Source organism: Rana temporaria, chromosome 4 (assembly GCF_905171775.1).
Source record: "Rana temporaria chromosome 4, aRanTem1.1, whole genome shotgun sequence".
Classification (NCBI taxonomy): domain Eukaryota; kingdom Metazoa; phylum Chordata; class Amphibia; order Anura; family Ranidae; genus Rana; species Rana temporaria.
Window position 1 is genome coordinate 143734281 of NC_053492.1, and position 18568 is coordinate 143752848.

General features: G+C 42.9%; 1 protein-coding gene across 3 annotated transcripts in view; it reads right to left on the reverse strand.

Annotated features, from left to right (window-relative positions):
* TRPC1 (transient receptor potential cation channel subfamily C member 1) overlaps window positions 1–17084 on the reverse strand; it is a 125022-nt gene extending 107938 nt beyond the window's left edge. Inside the window, exon 1 of one of the 3 annotated variants that reach the window (XM_040349114.1) lies at window positions 16642–17084. In XM_040349114.1, coding sequence (XP_040205048.1) covers window positions 16642–16768 — 127 coding nt within the window. In that variant the 5' untranslated portion in view covers window positions 16769–17084. The remainder of the gene's footprint in view (window positions 1–16641) is intronic. The other 2 variants (XM_040349115.1, XM_040349116.1) reach the window with 2 other exon arrangements.
* Between the last annotated feature and the right edge of the window lie 1484 nt (window positions 17085–18568).

The following is an 18568-nucleotide window of genomic DNA, read 5'->3' on the forward strand; positions in this document are numbered from 1 at the left end:
ATACCCCCCCCCATACTCTGCAATACCCCCCCATACTCTGCAATACCCCCCCAATACTCCGCAATACCCTCAATACTCCAATACCTTGCAATACGTCGCCTATGGGGATTTTTAAGTAGCAACGTTTGGCGCAATTTCACGAGCGTGTGCAATTTTGAAGGGTGACATGTTGGGTATCTATTTACTCGGCGTAACTTCATCTTTCATATTATGCAAAAACATTGGGCTAACTTTACTGTTTTTTTTTTTTTTTAAGCACAAAACAGTTTTTTTTTTAAAAACACGCGTTCAAAAAATTGCTGCGAAAATACCGTGCAAGATAAAAAGTTGCAACAACCGCCATTGTATTCTCTAGGGTCTTTGAAAAAAAAGCATATATAATGTTTTGGGTTTCTATGTAATTTTTTTAGCAAATAAATGATGATTTTTACATGTAGGAGAGAAATGTCAGAATTGGCCTGGGTTCTCCAGAACGCCTGATGGTGCTCCCTGCATGTTGGGCCTCTCTATGTGGCCACGCTGTGTAAAAGTCGCACACATGTGGTATCGCTATACTCGGGAGGAATAGCAGAATGTGTTTTGGGGTGTAATTTGTAGTATGCATATGCTGTGTGTGAGAAATAACCTGCTAATATGACAGAAACTAGATTTTTTTTTTTTTTTTTACAGAATTTTCAGTCTTTTTTCTTTTATAGCGCAAAAAATAAAAACCGCAGAGGTGATCAAATACCACCAAAAGAAAGCTCTATTTGTGGGAAAAAAAGGACAAAAATTTCAGATGGGTACAATGTTGTATGACTGAGTAATTGTCATTCAAATTGTGAGAGCACCGAAAGCTGAAAATTGGTCTGGTGATTAAGGGGGTTTTCGTGCCCAGTGGTCAAGTGGTTAAAGGAACCTATTTAGAAACCCCTTTAAGGCCAATAGGACCCTATGTATATGTGTGTTTGCTCTCCTTATCTTTGCTATCCAGATATTCCAGTCTCCCACAAAAACTAAAAACATTCTGGTTAGTTTATCTGAAACGTTGGTGCCTGGAGATTGTTGTTGCACTTGGTATAAACTAGTTGTAACGTAAAACCAAAAATAAATCTGCAATATTATATTCTTCATCTGTCCTAGTCTGATATCACAGTTTGAAAATGGTTAGTTGCTTTTATGACCTGAAACAGATTCTTTAAACATATCTAAACCCAAGAACAAAATAATTAGACTTGCATCTTACTGATCCTCAGATGCAGCAGCTGTATTTATTTTCTTAGGGCCAGATCCTCAAAAGGGATATGCCGGCGTAATTGCTGTTACGCCGTCGTATCCCTGTTTCTAACTATGGAACTGATCCACAGAATCAGTTTTCCATAGTTAGGGAGAAGATCCGGCATGTGTGAGGGACTTACACTGTCGGATCTTAGGATGCAGTACCGCATCCGCCGCTGGGGGCATTTCGTGTCGAAATGCCGCCTCGGGTATGCAGCTTCGTTTTTTCTCCGTAAGTTTTAGTTTGCAAACGCAAAATTAGGGCTGCTTTTACAAAGTGTAAACTGTTTACACCATGTAAAAGCAGACCCTTCTGTCCAGCGACGCGATTTTTTTTTTGTTTTGAATTTATTTTTTTTGCCGTATCTTTTTTTTTTGCCGTATCTTTTTTTTTTTTTTTGCCGTATCTTTTTTTTTTTCGACGCAACTTTATTGACCCGTCGCGATCCACAAAGCTCGGCGTAACATAATTTCGCGCTATGCACGTCGGGAAAATGACGTCACGAGCATGCGCAGTACGGCCGGCGCGGGAGCGCACCTAATTTAAATGGGAATCGCCCCCATGAAAAGAGGAACGCCTTGCGCCGGCGGAATTTAAGTTACACAGCCAAAAATTTCTAGGTAAGTGCTTTGTGGATCGGGCACTTAGGTAGAAATTTTAAAGGCAGTGTAACTTAAATGGGAAAATTTACGTTACGCCGGATCTTTGTGGATTACCCCCTTAGTTTTTCACTTTTTTCCTTCGTTTTAACCTGGTACCCATATTGAGCAGCGTTGTCACCCTACGGAAGAAGGAGTGCCAGGGCTGCATACCAGGGCTCAAGTCCTGCGGGAACGCGTGGGAACGGAGTTCCTGCACTTTTTTTACAGCAGGAACGCAGTTCCCTTTGCAGGACTAGAGCAGCCGAGCCACCCGAGCCAATCCTTCACTGAGCGGCGATGCCCAGCTTGACTCACTGTCAGGGGCAGGTGAACCTTAGTAATCTTTTATGTTACTGATTGCTTCCTGTATATGGATTCATCGGGTAGTGTGCGGGTATTCCGTCACTTCCTCGATGCCGCAATGTCTCCTGGGAGCTTTTGTCATTGTTCCAAGGAGACATTGCGGAGGTCTGCCGTGAGTTATTGCGGGATTTAGAAAGAACTTGCTTAAAAAAGAAAAACATGCGCTTTAGTAATTATGCATATGAGCTTATCATTTTTTTTTTTTTTGGTGGGGGAGTGGATCTTGGGTGGGAGTTCCCACACTTTTTTCCCCAGAACTTCACTCCTGCTGCATACCACTGTATTAATACTACATAACACCTACCTCTTATCTCCTCCATGACTGGGGGAGGCATTTTGTAGCCCATGAAAATAGCTGGAAATAATGATGTGATAAAAGTCCAGAGGCAGAGAGCACAGATAGGTTTTTAGCTCACAAGATTTCTAGTTGGAATTTTTTTTTTATTTCATTTTTTTCCTGCACTTGTCAAATCCGGAGTCGGTGTGTGGCCCCCTCCCTGCTCTAGAACCTATCAATTTGCCCTTATGAAAACATTGTCCATGGACCGTTTGAGGATTTGGTGCATTTGCCTGGTCTAGGAGCATTGTTAAGTATATTTCACAGTTGTACCATGGAGGCCTCTTGCGAGACTTCCAATCACTGCGCGTGGAATTCAATCTGGCAACTACCTTATTTTTCTAATATCTGCAACTTAGGCACACTATATTGGCACAATCTACATTTTCTACTTGGGAACTAACTAGGCCCATAATTCTTAGGCCTCGTACACACGACTGAACATGTCTGCTGAAACTGGTCCGCAGACCAGTTTCAGCGGACATGTTCGGTCGTCTGTACGTCCGACCGGACAATTTTCCGGCGGATCGGACAGGTTTCCAGCGGACAAATGTTTCTTAGCATGCTAAGAAACATGTCCGCTGGAAGCCTGTCCGTCGGACATGTTTGGTCGTCTGTACGACTTACCGGACATGTCCGCTCGGCCGAAAGCCCTCGCATGCGTCAAAGTGATTCGACGCATGCGTGGAAGCATTGACCTTCCAGGGTCGCGCACTTCGCCGCGTCATCGTCGCGGCAACGGCGAGGCCACATCACCGCGTATCCTGTCCGCGGGGATTTCGGTTTGTTGGTGTGTACAACCATCAGACCAAAATCCGGCAGCGGACATGTCCGATGAAAACGGTCCGGCGGACTGTTTTCATCGGACAGTCCATCCGTGTCTACGAGGCCTTACACAACTAGTTACATCATCGTCCCGGAAAGGACAGATATCCGCCCTATATGGTTCTCTCCTATGTCAAGTATCTAAAGCTATGTCACTAAACTGCAGAGCTGGCTGGGGGGAAGATATAGGACATCTTTCGGAAGAGGAATGGGTCACCATACTTGATAATGTACTTAGAGTGTCACTTTCCTCATCTCAAAAACGTACTCAATTGTTTATTATCCAACACTTTTTACCGTACACCTGAGAAATTGCACAAATGACCAGTTTTGTCCTTGTTGTCTGGTAGACAATGGTACACTTATACACATGCTATGGAAATGCCCAAAATTTTAAAGATATTGGTCCACAGTATTAAGTACTATTAAAAGAATTTGGAACCTTTTGCTTGAAGTAGACATCAAACTCTGCCTACTTGGCTGGTTAGATGAGGAACAATATACACCCCACACCTATATAGCCATTCTCAGGGCACTATTTGTAGCTAGAAAACGTATTGCTAGAAAATGGCTCTCGATATCACCTCCTACACATACGGAATGGATTACTGCCATAATTGACTCTCTTATAAGGGAGCAATTGACATACAAACATCGAGGTAGCTTGTTTGAAAAGATCTGGGATACTTGGCCAGAGGTTGCTGGTATAGCTCCCTTACGCTTGGTTCAAAATAAAATTCTCTGTGGCAGGACCTCATCGTCTGCTTAACCATAGAAATTGTTGGTCCGGCGGATGGTGTGTGTGGCCGGAGGGAACGATGCGGTAGCACTCCATTTATAATTTAAACTGAAGGGATATACTTGTTGTGGTAGTATCTAGATCTGCAATGATTAAATGTATTGTTTTATTTTACCCAACGGTTAATATATATATAAATATTGTGAACCACTCCCCGCTGCTTAGGGGTATGTGCCACCCCTGCCTCGCTTGATGACCTTGCTAAGGGTTGGGAGCGTTGTTGGGGTGATAGGATATAATGAGGGCACACACAATATAAAGTAACAGGACAACGGACTCAGGTAAATAGTTTTTTAGACAATGCTTCTTTATTTTACATGAACTGTTGCCATTTATACAGTGTGAACACATACACTATGCAGCCGGCTGGCCACAAGAATAGATAAATCTGTGTTCTCTCAGTTATGTGATACGTTTGTTGTAAAATGAAAATGTTACCTTTGTTTTCAATAAAAATTATCTGATAAAAAAAAAAAGATAAACTGCTAAATACCCTTAGCAGTATATAGCAGTCTTGTGACTTCTACCAGTGTCTGGTTAAAGTTTATAGGAGGCATTTTCATTCTCCTCTCATTGTCCTATGAGGCTTCAGGACCCCTGACTGTCTGTCTGGACAGTGCTGATTGGCCCTGTGCTGATCACATGCACTCACTCGCGAGAAAAAAAAACTCTCTAGCAATACACAGCAAAGTTAGCAAGTGTAGAGTGACTCCTAAGGCTCTGTCTTATTAGGAGATGGATTGGGGACAGTGGAAGAAGGGGAGAATCCGAGAAGACAGGATCAAACAGCCTTTTTACACAATGTTACAATGTTAGGAATGAATGGTCCTCAGTAGTTTGTATGGCCCCCAAGTGCTTGTATGCATGCCTGACAACATCAGGGCAAGCTCCTAATGAGACGACGGATGGTGTCCTGGGGTATTTCCTCCCAGATCTGGACCAGAGCATCATTGAGCTCCTGAACAGACTGAGGTGCAACCTGGTGGCTCCAAATGGACCGAAACATAATGTCCCAGAGGTGTTCTTTTGGATTTAGGTCAGGTGAGCGTGGGGGCCATTTAATGGTATCAATTTCTTTATCCTTCGGGGACTGGCTGCATGCTCTCGCCGGGCATTGTCATGCACCAGGAGGAACCCAGGACCCACTGCACCAGCGTAGGGTCTGACAATGGGTCCAAGGATTTCATCCCGATACCTAATGGCAGTTAGGGTGCCATTGTGTAGCCTGTAGAGGTCTGTGCGTCCCTCCATAGCTATGCCTCCCCAGACCATCACTGACCCACCACCAAACCGGTCATGCTGAACGATGTTACAGGCAGCATAAAGTTCTCCGCGGCTTCTCCAGACCCTTTCACGTCTGTCACATATGCTCAGGGTGAACCTGCTCTCATCTGTGAAAAGCATGGGGCACCAGTGGCGGGCCTGCCAATTCTGGTGCTCAAGGGAAAATGCCAATCGAGCTCCACAGTGTCCGGCAGCGAGCACAGAGCACACCAGAGGACGTCGGGCCCTCAGGCCACCCCCATGAAGTAAGTTTCTGATTGTTTGGTCAGAGACATTCACACCAGTGGCCTGCTGGAGGTCATTTTGTAGGGCTCTGGCAGTGCTCATCCTGTTCCTCCTTGCACAAAGGAGCAGATAGCGGTCCTGCTGATGGGTTAAGGACCTTCTACGGCTCTGTTCAGCTCTAGGGTAACGTGCAGAGGAAGTATGGCAAATCCTTATATATGGAAAAATATAGTCTGACTAATAATCACAATAGTAAAGAATGATAATGGTACACCATAACAAGTGAATAACATCAAAATAAACGTGCTACAGTGCAGCCAAGGCTAGCTGCCAAATGGGGAAGTAGTACAAAGTGACAGTGCAAGTGTCATAAAGTGAAATATAATGGTACCAAATGTACTGATACACAATAGGATGTGCAACGTGCAAAATACAACACACAGCGGTGACTGTAATAACACTAGATTAAATGTCCATGCAGCAGATAGCTGTAAACATAAGAGCAGGAGAAGATCCAAAATAAAAGTGCTGGTGTAAATGCCAAAGTGACGTGAAAAAGGTTGATTTCCGGTGTTTTCTTCAGAGTAAGTGAGGATGTCCCCTTACCTTACTGCTGTAAGGTAACAGCGTAAAAAACCCAGGTACACTTTTCTGGTCAAATCCACATACAGTATCATCCATGGAATTGCTGGTCCATCCCACAGCTAAGAACACTGCGCGGGCCACCCGTCCGCTCGCAGTCGACAGGGACCACAAAACGGGGTGCATAAACGTGGCGGCGCTTCCAGAAACGAGCGCCGCCGGGAGTGGGGTAGCGGCCATCTTCCAGCCGCCGGAAGTGGGGCCGCGGCCATCTTGCTAGGGGATATGACCTGTAATACTAGAGGTGGTTATCCACAATAGGTGGGGGGGCGGAGCTGTGGAGAACTGGCTGCAATGAATGTACTGGGCGGTAACAGCAGCTCATAACAGCAAAAAAACATCCCATCCTTCAGGACAGGGGTCTAAACCGCATTAAAAAGGATGGTGGATGGGTACCCACAGTTAAAATATAAAAATATATATATAAAATACATACATTATTAGAAAAAAAAAAAAAAAAAACGGTCATATCAAAAATATTCATATGGAAATAAAAATGTGTACGGCATAATTTTTCTTTTCGTACATTAATGTTTTGCCACCTGAGGTTAAACCGTATATGACGTATGCGGACTAATAAACAACCGTTTTGTGGTCCCTGTCGACTGTGAGCGGACGGGTGGCCCGTGCAGTGTCCTTAGCTGTGGGATGGACCAGCAATTCCACTCCCACAGCAAACGGTAGTGAGATCTGCCAGTGAGGCTACAACAAAATGGCCGCCGTCCTACTTCCTGTGAAACTCTCACAATGTGAGAGACACAGGACCCGACCACAGTCTCATCATTTTCATTTTTTCTCTTCTGGCATTTGCTAGAGAGGGTGCGCTGAGTGCACCCTGTAGTTTAATGTCCCAGTATCCCCAAAATCGGAGCCCCATTGCCTGTTTTCTCCTATTAGGCCACAACAAAATGGCGGCTGCCCTACTTCCTGTTTACAGAAGTAGCTCAGTGCTCCACTTCCAGTCTTACTAACAAGCCACCCTATATAACAGCACCCTCATTTTACCTCTAACCACTCCTGAAGAAGTCACGAGAAGTGACGAATGCGCGTATGAGTGTAACAAAGAGCCCACTAAGAGGTACCGGAGGTGACGTCGGCGAACGCCCTGTTTTTATATGCCTGTTTTTTATCACAACAATGTGAGTACCCAGTGTATTATCTTGTTTGAATAAACCCTTTTTAAACGATACTGCACTATTGGCACTTTTATCTCCCTGGGTGCGAGTCACTGTCACTGTTTGGACGTGACTACCGAGAGGGATCTACCTTTCCAATTACAGCCTTTTTGGATGATACCGTGTGTGGATTTGACCAGAAAAGTGTACCTGGGTTTTTTACGCTGTTACCTTACAGCAGTAAGGTAAGGGGACATCCTCACTTACTCTGAAGAAAACACTGGAAATCAACCTTTTTCACGTCACTTTGGCATTTACACCAGCACTTTTATTTTGGATCTTCTCCTGCCGTTATGTTTACAGCTACCGTGTTTCCCCGAAAATAAGACGTACTCCGAAAATAAGCTGTAGCGGGATTTCGACACAAGATCGTAATATAAGACCCCCCCCCGAAAATAAGACGTAGCGATGGCATGTCGAATCCCTGAAAATAAGACGTAGTGATGGCGTGTCGTATGCGTATCGGCGCAGGAGGGAAAACAAGACGTGATAGGCGTACTGTACTGGTGCGGAGCTCAGGAGCTGTAAAGAAGTCGTGCAGCCCTTCTTATCTGCTCCACGGTATCTCTAAGTGACCGGAGAGGTGTCGGCAGCCCCATAAATATGGTAAGGTCGGCTCCCCCTGTCAGGTGAAAGTAAAAAGTCTCCTCAGTGAAGTGAGGAGAAGGACGCTCTGTACTCAGGGGAAGAAGTAAAGCTTCTCCCCAGCACTGACCAGCAACAGTCTCTCACCCCACACAAACACCAGGGGATAGTTGTATAAATGTAGATTGTTGTACCATACTGTTGTACCATACTTGCCGGTAAAAAAAAATAAGACATCCCCCGAAAATAAGCCATAGTGTGATTTCTGGAGGAAAAATTAAAATAAGACGGTGTCTTATTTTCGGGGAAACACGGTATCTGCTGCATGGACATTTAATCTAGTGTTATTACAGTCACCGCTGTGTGTTGTATTTTGCACGTTGCACATCCTATTGTGTATCAGTACATTTGGTACCATTATATTTCACTTTATGACACTTGCACTGTCACTTTTTACTATTTCACCATTTGGCAGCTACAGTAGCCTTGGCTGCACTGTAGCACGTTTATTTTGATGTTATTCACTTGTTATGGTATACCATTATCATTCTTTACTATTGTGATTATTAGTCAGACTACATTTTTCCATATATAAGGATTTGCCATACTTCCTCTGCACGTTACCCTATTCCCTATTCACAGCGCAGCACTACCCCTTTATTCTTTATTTGCTCCTGGTTTGATACACCATCCAGTGCAGCAGCTGTACACCTTCCCCTTCCCCATTCCCCCACTCTTGTGGTAAGCGCGGTAATACTCACCCCATCACATCTGTTCGGCTCTCCTAGAGTAACTGCCTGTCTCCTGAAATCTCCTCCATGTTCTTGAGACTGTGCTGGGACGGCAAACCTTCTGTAAATGACACATGTTGATGTGCCATCCTGGAGGAGTTGGACTGTCTGTGCAACGTTTATAGGGTTCAAGTATCGCCTCGTGATACCAATAGTGACACTGACCCTAGCCAAATGCAAAACTAGTGAAAAACAGTCTGAAAAGATGAGTAGGGAAAAAAATGTCAGACACCTCCACCTGAAAAACATTCCTGTTTTGATCGCCCTAGGGGGCAGATCCACAAAGAAAGTACGCTAGTGATACGCCGGCGTACTTTCAAAATTCCCGCGTCGTATCTTTGTTTTGAATCCTCAAAACAAGATACAACGGCATCTGGGTTAGATCCGACAGGCGTACGTCTTCGTACGCCTTCGGATCTTAGATGCAATTCTTCACCGTCCGCTGGGTGGCGTCCCCGTCGTAATCTGTGTCGAGTATGCAAATTAGCTATTTCCGACGATCCACAAACGGCCGTCGCATTCTTTTACGTCGTTTCTGTTCGGCTTTCTTCGGCATATAGTTAAAGCTGCTATCTGGTGGCGTACTCAATGTTAAGTATGGCCGTCGTTCCCGCGTCGAATTTGAAATTTTTTATTTCGTTTGCGTGACTCGTTCGTGAATGGGGCTGGATGCTATTTACGTTCACGTCAAAACCAACCTTGCGACGTCATTTGGAGCAATGCACCCTGGGAGTTTTGACAGACGGGGCATGCGCAGTTCGTTCGGCGTGGGGACGCGCTTCATTTTAAATGAAACACGCCCCCTACTCGTCGCATTTGAATTCCGCGCCCTTACGCCGTGAGAGATACACTACGCCGCCGTAACTTACGGCGCAAATTCTTTCAGGATTCAAACCAAAGCCAGGTAAGTTACGGCAGCGTATCGTATCTCAGATACGCTGCGCGGGTGCAGATCATTGTGAATCTGCCCCTAGATGTTTAACCCCTTCCCAGCCAGTGTCATTTGTACAGTGATAGTGCATATTTTTAGCACTGATCACTGTATTGGTGTCACTGGTCACTAGTGTCAAAAATCTCAGTTAAGCCCCGTACACACGGTAGGACATCCAACAAAATTTCCCTTGGATTTTTGTCCTAATTGATTTGTCCGGCCACACCCAGAGCATACACACAGTCAGACTTTTCTGCAAACTTTTCTAAAAGTTTCCTAACATCACATGTTTTTTTTTGCTCTTTTCTGCTCTTTACCGCCACCCTTTGGTTAACTTCTGCTATTGTTTGTTGCTTTTAACATTGGTTTTGAGCATTCGTATTTGCACTTTGTCCAAAAGTTGGTTGGATTGCTGTACACACGGTCACACAAAGCACCATCGGACTTTTGTTGCCGAAAAGTTGGTCCGTTCGCAGACCCAACTTTTTGTTGGATGAAACCAGAAAAAGTTGGTCTGATGGAGCGTACACACGGTCGGACAAATTTGAAAAGTTGCAGATTTTGAAGTTGGTTGGCCAAAAGTCCTACCGTGTGTACAGGGCTTTAGTGTCCGATTGTCACAATATAGCAGTCCTGCTATAAGTCGCTGAACGCCGCCCATTACTAGTCTAAAAAAATAATAAAATAAAATACTATAAATATATTCCATATACGCTATAATGTTTATGTAAACTAATAAATATACGCTTATTGAGTTTTTTTTTTTACCAAAACACATCAAGAAGCATAAATGTATCAAAATTTTTTTTTTTTTTTTTTTTTTTGGGGTATGTTCTACAGCAGAAAGTAAAAAATATTGTTGTTGTTTTTTTGGGGTATGTTTTACAGCAGAAAGTAAAAAATATTGTTGTTGTTTTTTTCAAAAATGTCAGTCTTTTTTTGTTTATAGTACAAAAAAAAATGCAGTGCTGATCAAATACCACCACAAGAAAGCTCTATTTGTGGGGAAAAAAATGGCACAAATTTTGCTTGGGTACAACGTGGCATGACTGCACAGTTGTCAGTTAAAATAACCCAGTGCCGTGTCGCATACATACATAGCTAAGTAGGACAGTCATCTAGTTATATACTGGAAATAAAAAAGATTGTTGGATGGCTTGTTGGGTCACCAGACGTAGGGCTATGTTTATGGCTTTCGAGCATTGCACACTCACGTAGCATTATGAAGAGATTAGACAGTAATATACTCAATGTGATTACATAACGTTGTCCGAAAACATACAAAGCTTGTGATGATGACCGACAGCTCCCAGAGGATTTAAAGAACACCAAAAAAGTATGCTACCTACTGTACAATTTCTGAAGAAAAAAACAGTAGGCAGTTCCAAATATTTGCTGCCCAACAATTATTTTGGGGGAAACACTTTTTTTTTTATTGAGATAAGTGGAGTGGAGGTTTTTTAAATGAGCATTTGGGAAGAGTTACTAGATATCTTATTAACATGTGATACACAAGCATACTACCATACTTCAGAAATGTATTACCAATAAATGCTATATAAATCCTGAATAATAATATTATAACCCTTTATAAATTATTTTGTCAAACAAGTGCAGCCTAGTGTATTTTAAATCATACCTGTCCTTAAGTGACACATATATGGACTTTTTTTTTTACCTTTACCTTTACCAAAATCCAAATGTAGCTACAAAACAACCATTTAAATAAAATGTTGTCTTATGCCGCGTGCACATGACCATTTCTAATGTCCTCAAAAAAACTTTGTTTTTCTCGACGTGATTCTTGTCGAGCAAAGCGTGGTGACGTACAACACGTACGACAGCACTATAAAGGGGAAGTTCCATTCAGATGGCGCCACCCTTGGGGCTGCTTTTGCTGATTTTGTGTTAGTAAAAGTTTGGTGAGAGACGATTCGTGCTTTTCAGTCTTCAGTCTTCATGCTTTTCAGTCTGTTACAGCGTGACGAATGTGCTATCTCCATTACAAACGCTAGTTTTACCAGAACGAGTGCTCCCATCTCATAACTTGCTTCTGAGCATGCACGTTTTTTTAACGTTGTTAAAGCCTACAAACGACGGTTTTTCATGACGTGAAAAATGAAGAGAAAAATTAGGAGCATGTGATAAATTTTTAACGCCCATTTTTCACGTCTAGAAAAATGCTCTGGAGCCTACACACGGTCGCTTTTAATGACCAAATTAAAAAATTGCCTTTTTTTTGTCATGAAAAACGGTCGGTTTTAAGCATCTATAGCCACTTCTGTTAAGGTATTGTATATATCTTTTTAGTCTGTGTTCAGGTGGTAAGATTCCCTCTTGTCCTAGAAACACAACAGGAAGTGAGAAGAAACCTTTTAGACAGTTGTCACTGAAACAGGTGTCCTCTTTAGAAGATTTGCCATCAACTTCTGTTCTGCCTACAGAGTATTGGATTTCTTAATTGCTGACTTGTGTCTATAGTCACAAAGACAAAAAGAAAAGATAATCTTCCTACTGGGAATAATGCAACAGGGTAAAACCAGATAGGGGCTCTAACTCTTCCCTACCCTATTCAAAACTAACAAAAAAAAGTTATGGCTTTAGATATCTAGCAAAGGGACCATTTAATTACCAGATGCAGGCACAGGACCGTTTAACTCTTTTTCTTACAACTCCCTGGGTTCCTGGGCATATCCAGGGAAGATACGTTTCTCAGTTTCCCTCTCTCAGCAGCTCAGAAAGGCCATACCTGATGAAGCCAAGGTAGCTGGGAAAGTGTTCTGCAGCCAGGTGAGTTTCTCTCCACTGTCAGAACTAGCGTGTGGACAACCAAAAATGAGCCCAATATAACACATTTTCTCCAAATGACCCAGCTACTGCAGGGAGCAACACCATTTGCTAATAATGGCTTCTGGTTCCAGTGGGGTGCCCTCCCCCCATTGTGTCCTCAGCCCTTGGATCCCTCCAGTTGCTTACCTGTGCTACCAGAACTACCCTGGACTTCACTTAGAAGTACACTGTTTATGAGGATAATCACAAGTAGTTGCTCCTGCTCTGAACTGTTTTACTGAGGTAGCTATCCTCGCTGTGACTCTTTGTAGTTGTAGGGTCTTAAGGCCCTTTCACACGGGCGGACCGTTCAGGTCCGTATGCCAGTTTTTTAGGCGGACCTGAACGGGCGCTCCATGCACCTCTATGGAGCCACAGATGTCAGCGGTGACATGTTCGCTGACATCCGACCCGCTCCGATCCGCCAAAGTGTGATATAGGTAAACCCTACTTTTCCATCCATCTGGCGGATCAGATGACAACGGACTCTATGCTCCGTCGTTATCCGATCCCCCACAGGGGAGAGCGGCGCTCTGACAGGTCGGTCCCTGCACAGTGTGCAGAGACAGACCTGTCATCTGCCTGCTCAAAGACTAGGGTGCCTTAGATCAAACCCAAGCTGGGTTACTTGGTCTGATCTTTCATATAAGACCATCTTAACCTGCCTTCTCAATCGGCTCACTTTTCTGCATCTTTATTTTTTTTCTGTTTTTCCCTGGGAATCACCCCAAAGAGAAAGCAGCAAAAAACACTAAACATTTAATTCTGAGAATCATATACATTTCATGGTTTTTGAAGTGCCTTGGGATTTGAACTCAGATAACAGTTAGCATTTAGCCTGTGTTTATGTAAGTCTCTCTTTAGATGCCAGATTGTCCATTGACTAGTGTCTGTTAGAAGTATTGAAGATCCAAAGAGCCTGCTTTTTTCCTCCTGCACCATCACGGTATACCAAGTAAAGCATACAGGAAGTCCATTCTGCCCCTCCTGATCACAGCCGCGAAGGGTTGCATTCCGCTGTACTGGAAGCAGACGCAACCTCCACCGATTGCCACTTGGCTCAAAAAGGTTGTTGACATTGATGCGATGGAAGAAGCCACAGAAAAGGGCCTCCATGAGAAATTTTCTAAAAGATGGTTGTATTGGCACGTGTTCGTCTACTCTGAGGAATATGCGGGACTAGTCTCATGAACCCTGGCTAAATACCAGCGTACTCGTCGAACCCTCTGGCCTGGATGAGGTTTGGGCGGATGGAACTTTACCCTTGTCTTTGCCCCACCCCCTTCCTCACCTGCCCCCTTTATATTTTCTCTCTTTTTCCTCCTCCTCTCCTTCTTTCCCCTCCCCTCTTTCTTGTAAGGACCCTATGTGTTTACCCTAACTCTCAGAAGTTCTCAACACACTGTCTCGACCGTGGAAAATTTGTCATAAGGGATACAGAGACCTGACCGTTTGCAGTCTGCACTTTAGTGCAAATGCCAGGAATTAGCCTGGCAAAGTCAAACTGTAAGTCGTGCGAATTTCAGGTCGCAGTAGTGTGAACCGAGCTTTAAAGTAAAACTTTTCTGCGAGTAAAATGAGAGCTGCCACTGATGGTTGATGGCCATAATTGACCTTCTTCTAAAAATGCTAGTTGACTCACTATTATTTTCACCCGCTAGCTATAACTTCAGGCAGATATAAAAGACACAAATAAATGCAGCTCTGTAATCAATAATACGTCATTAAATGTGTTTTCTTGATTCAAGCAGTGTAAGGCCTTGTACACACGATCAGTCCAAACTGATGAAAACGGACTGAAGTTCAGTTTCATCAGTCCAAACCTACCGTGTGTACGGCCCATCAGACTTTTGTCCTTCAGACCAAAGTTTTAAAACTTGCTTTAAAATCGGACTGATGGACTGATGACCGATCGGTCAAAACCGATGGTTAGTACACAAAAGCATTGGTTCAAAACCCCAGAATCAAGTCGACGCATGCTTGGAAGCATTGAAATTCGTTTTTTTAGCACGTCGTTGTGTTTTACGTCATCCCGTTGGACTCGATCGGATTTTGAACTGATGGTGTGTAGGCACATCAGACCATCAGTCCATCAGACCATCAGACTTCAGCCTTCAGTCCGTTTTCATCAGTTTGGACTGATCGTGTGTACAAGGCCTAAATATCTGAATTTCAGGTATCAGCCTCTTGCAGTTCCTGTCCTGCAGAGTTCATACTGGGGAAGGGAAGAAGCAGCACATGGAGACAATTACTTGGTTTTCAGCCCAGGAAGCATACTTACAGGAGGAGAGAGCAGAGACATGAACTCATCAGTCTGCTGCTTCTCCTTTCACTGTCCAATCACAAGATGGGGATGGAAAATACCTGTAAGGCCGCGTACACACGGTCGTTCAAAACCGATGAGAATGGTCCGACGAGCCATTTCCATCGGTTCATCGCTGAAGTGGCCTGATGGTCTGATGTGTGTACACACCATCGTTCCAAAAAACGATTGGGTCAGAACGCGGTGACGTCAAACACACGACGTGCTGAATAAAACGAAGTTCAATGCTTCCAAGCATGCGTCGACTTGATTCTGAGCATGCGCGGGTTTTGAACCGATGCTTTCTGTACTAACCATCGGTTTGGACCGATCGGGCAGCAGTCCATCGGTTCGATTTTAAAGCATGTTTTAAAATTTTGGACCGAAGGACAACAGACCGATGGGCTATACACACGGTCAGTTTGGACCGATGAAACTGAACCTCGGTCCATTCTCATCGGTTTTGTCCGACCGTGTGTACGCGGCCTTAGTGTTACCTTACCAAAGCAGAGAAAACTTAGGTCCTCCTATATGAGACAGAGCTGCTTGGGTGGCAAGCTAGAAATTTTCAGAACTTCATAACAAAATCATAAATTCTTTGGCAGGTAAAACAGCTTCCTTGTGTGTATTTCATTTGCGTTTTTAGCTCCACTTTAATATTTTCACTGATTGTAAGTGATCGGAAACTAGTATCAGTGATTCGAAAAGACAACAATGTATGCGGTAGGTTTATCTGTGAATTCTTTCCATGGATTGTTATTCACGGCTCTATTGAATCATGATTAAAAATAAATATGGTAGAACCCCATTTATTGAATACAAATACACAGGCTGGTGAATCCTAGATCCACAGTCAATATGACAATATACTGCACTTATATCGTTATGTCATTTTCTTTTATAAAGTGATTATATTATTCTAGTCATCATACCTAACAAGTAGAGTTTTATTTCTCAAACAACTCATCCCCACACAGTTCTTACCTCTCACAAGCAACTCTTAAATTGTATTATAACACTACCGTGTCCCTGTATTTTGTAAAGTGCTGCGCAAACTGTTAGCACTATATCGCTCCTGTATAACAATAATACCAATAATAATAGTAATAATGAAAATAATATTAATAATAATAATACACTATGCATTTTTTACCAGCAGTATTTTTTTGGTTTTGCTTACAATTATGCGAATAACAATCAATTTGCAATATTTGTAAGCAATGTTTGTAGAGTTGGTCTCACATTTTTAAACATTGCACATTCAAGTAATGATAGAGATGATTTATAGTGGTCACACAAGAGTATTCAGACGGGTATCACCTATTAAGGGTTATGGGATTTAAAAAATAAGAAATTTAAACATAACATTTATTTCTTCAACCTAAACAGCTGCTTGATGCGACAACAGGTTTATTCTTTATACCGATAGATAGAAAATTGATAGATAGATAGATAGATATGATAGATAGATACGATAGATACGATAGATACGATACGATAGATAGATAGATACGATAGATACGATAGATAGATACGATAGATAGATAGATAGATAGATAGATAGATAGATAGATAGATAGATAGATAGATAGATAGATAGATAGATAGATAGATAGATAGATAGATAGATAGATAGATAGATAAGCAGCCATACCTTTTTCACAGGCCAGCAAGAAGAGCTTCTCATCCAAAGTGGTTTCTTCCTTTACTTCTCTGACGTCTTTTAAAGCCAAGGATTTATTTGGAGAGGAAGAGTCGGTGCTCTGGTATAGAGCTGCCATGGTAGAAGAAATCCCATCGGTCAGCTTATTGCAGGCGGTGATTTTCCTTAGGGGTTAAAGGATGCCCCTTGTTATTAATCTGTGTTTTCTGTTCTCTGATACATCTCATTCCTCCTACTCCCTTCCCATGACAATCGCCAGCTGGGAAAGGGTCTGTGATGCTGAGATGTAATGCACAGCACCATTGGCTGTTTTCCTCCTCTATCAGTCAGTGCACAGTGATTTTTCATTGGTCCCTGCATGGTTTTTGCCTACATATTCATTGGTCCTATCTGCTGAATGTCAGGGATGTGCACTGCTTTCCCTCAGGAGCTTGCTTTGCATGGCTGTCACAGGACAATACAGGCTTCTGCCAGATATTATTACTGGGGCATCTGCTCTCACATTCCAGGATTAACCCATACAGCCCTGCACTTCTGATCCACTATTCAAATGAGAGCTGGGAACTGTGCTGTTCTGCAAGCTGAATGAGCTTTGGTATTAGCAGAAGCAACTCAGCCATCCTTTTCACTCCCTTTTTCACTGTGCTCATTTGTAAATACAGTAAATTCATTAGCGTTGCATATTGATTGCCTTGTTTTCAATGCAGAGTGAAGCTCCCAGTGCAGAATTAACTGTTCTTAGCTACAAGGGGTGCAACCATTTAGCACCCAGTCAAATTGTTTTGTTAAGAATGTGCTGACTGTTGGGTGTGGGTGTTATTATCACCGTCTCACATTAGAAGGAACCATGATAAGTCAAGTAACAATTGAGTATAGTTATCACTGTCGAACTGCAAAAATGTGTCACAATCCTGAAAAATTCATAATGAATAAATGATAAAAAAGGAAAAAAGTTACCTAGGGCTGGGAGGTGGTTGCACCATACCTCTCGCAACACCCAGCTGCAGCGTGTTGTACATTACCAATGTGAAGGAAAAACTGACCGCATATGTTGAGAACATTGTTGCCTATAATCATATGAGCTTGCCCTCCTGACTGGGCTCAAGGTATTTTCACAGTTATCACTTTACACATGAATTGTAAAGATTGCCTGTTTGTTGTCCCCACTTTGTAACAATGGCCATTACTTTGCCCACATATTGGCTGATTACACATTTGTTGCCCAGGAATTGACACAATTGCCAGTTTGTTGCCCCTGTCCTGTCATGTTTATCGATTTGCTGCCCACGTATTGTTACAACTGCTTGTTTGTTGCCCACTAAATGTCACGATTGCCTGGTTGTTGCCTACATATTGTCATGATTACCTATTTGTTGCCCACATATTGTCACAGCTGCCAATTTGTTGTACATGTATTTTTAAGATTGTCTGGTTGTTGCCTGCATTTTGTCACGATTCCCCGTTTGTCGCCCATGTGTTGTAATGGCTGTCCATTCATTGCCTGCATGTTGTCACAATTGTTGGTTTGTTCCTCACATATCGCTACGACAGCCCATTTGTTAGCTACATATTATCTCAATTACCCATTTGTTGCCCGCATAGTACCTGTTTGTTGCCTATGTTTTGTTATGATTGCAAGCGGTTCATTTACTAAAACTCGAGAGTGCAAACTCTGGTGCAGCTGTGCATGGTAGCCAATGAGCTTCTAACTTCAGCTTGTTCAATTAAGCTATGACAAAAAAAATGGTTTCTGATTGGTTTCTATGCAGAGCTCCATACTAAACCAAACCTCTGTTTTTAACGCACACAGTTAGACAGGTGAATTTGGTTGGTTGCTGATTGGTCGGTAAGTTTGAGCCTGGATATTCCATGTTTTTGTATATGCAGAGCTCCACTCGATTTTGCACTCTCCAGTTTT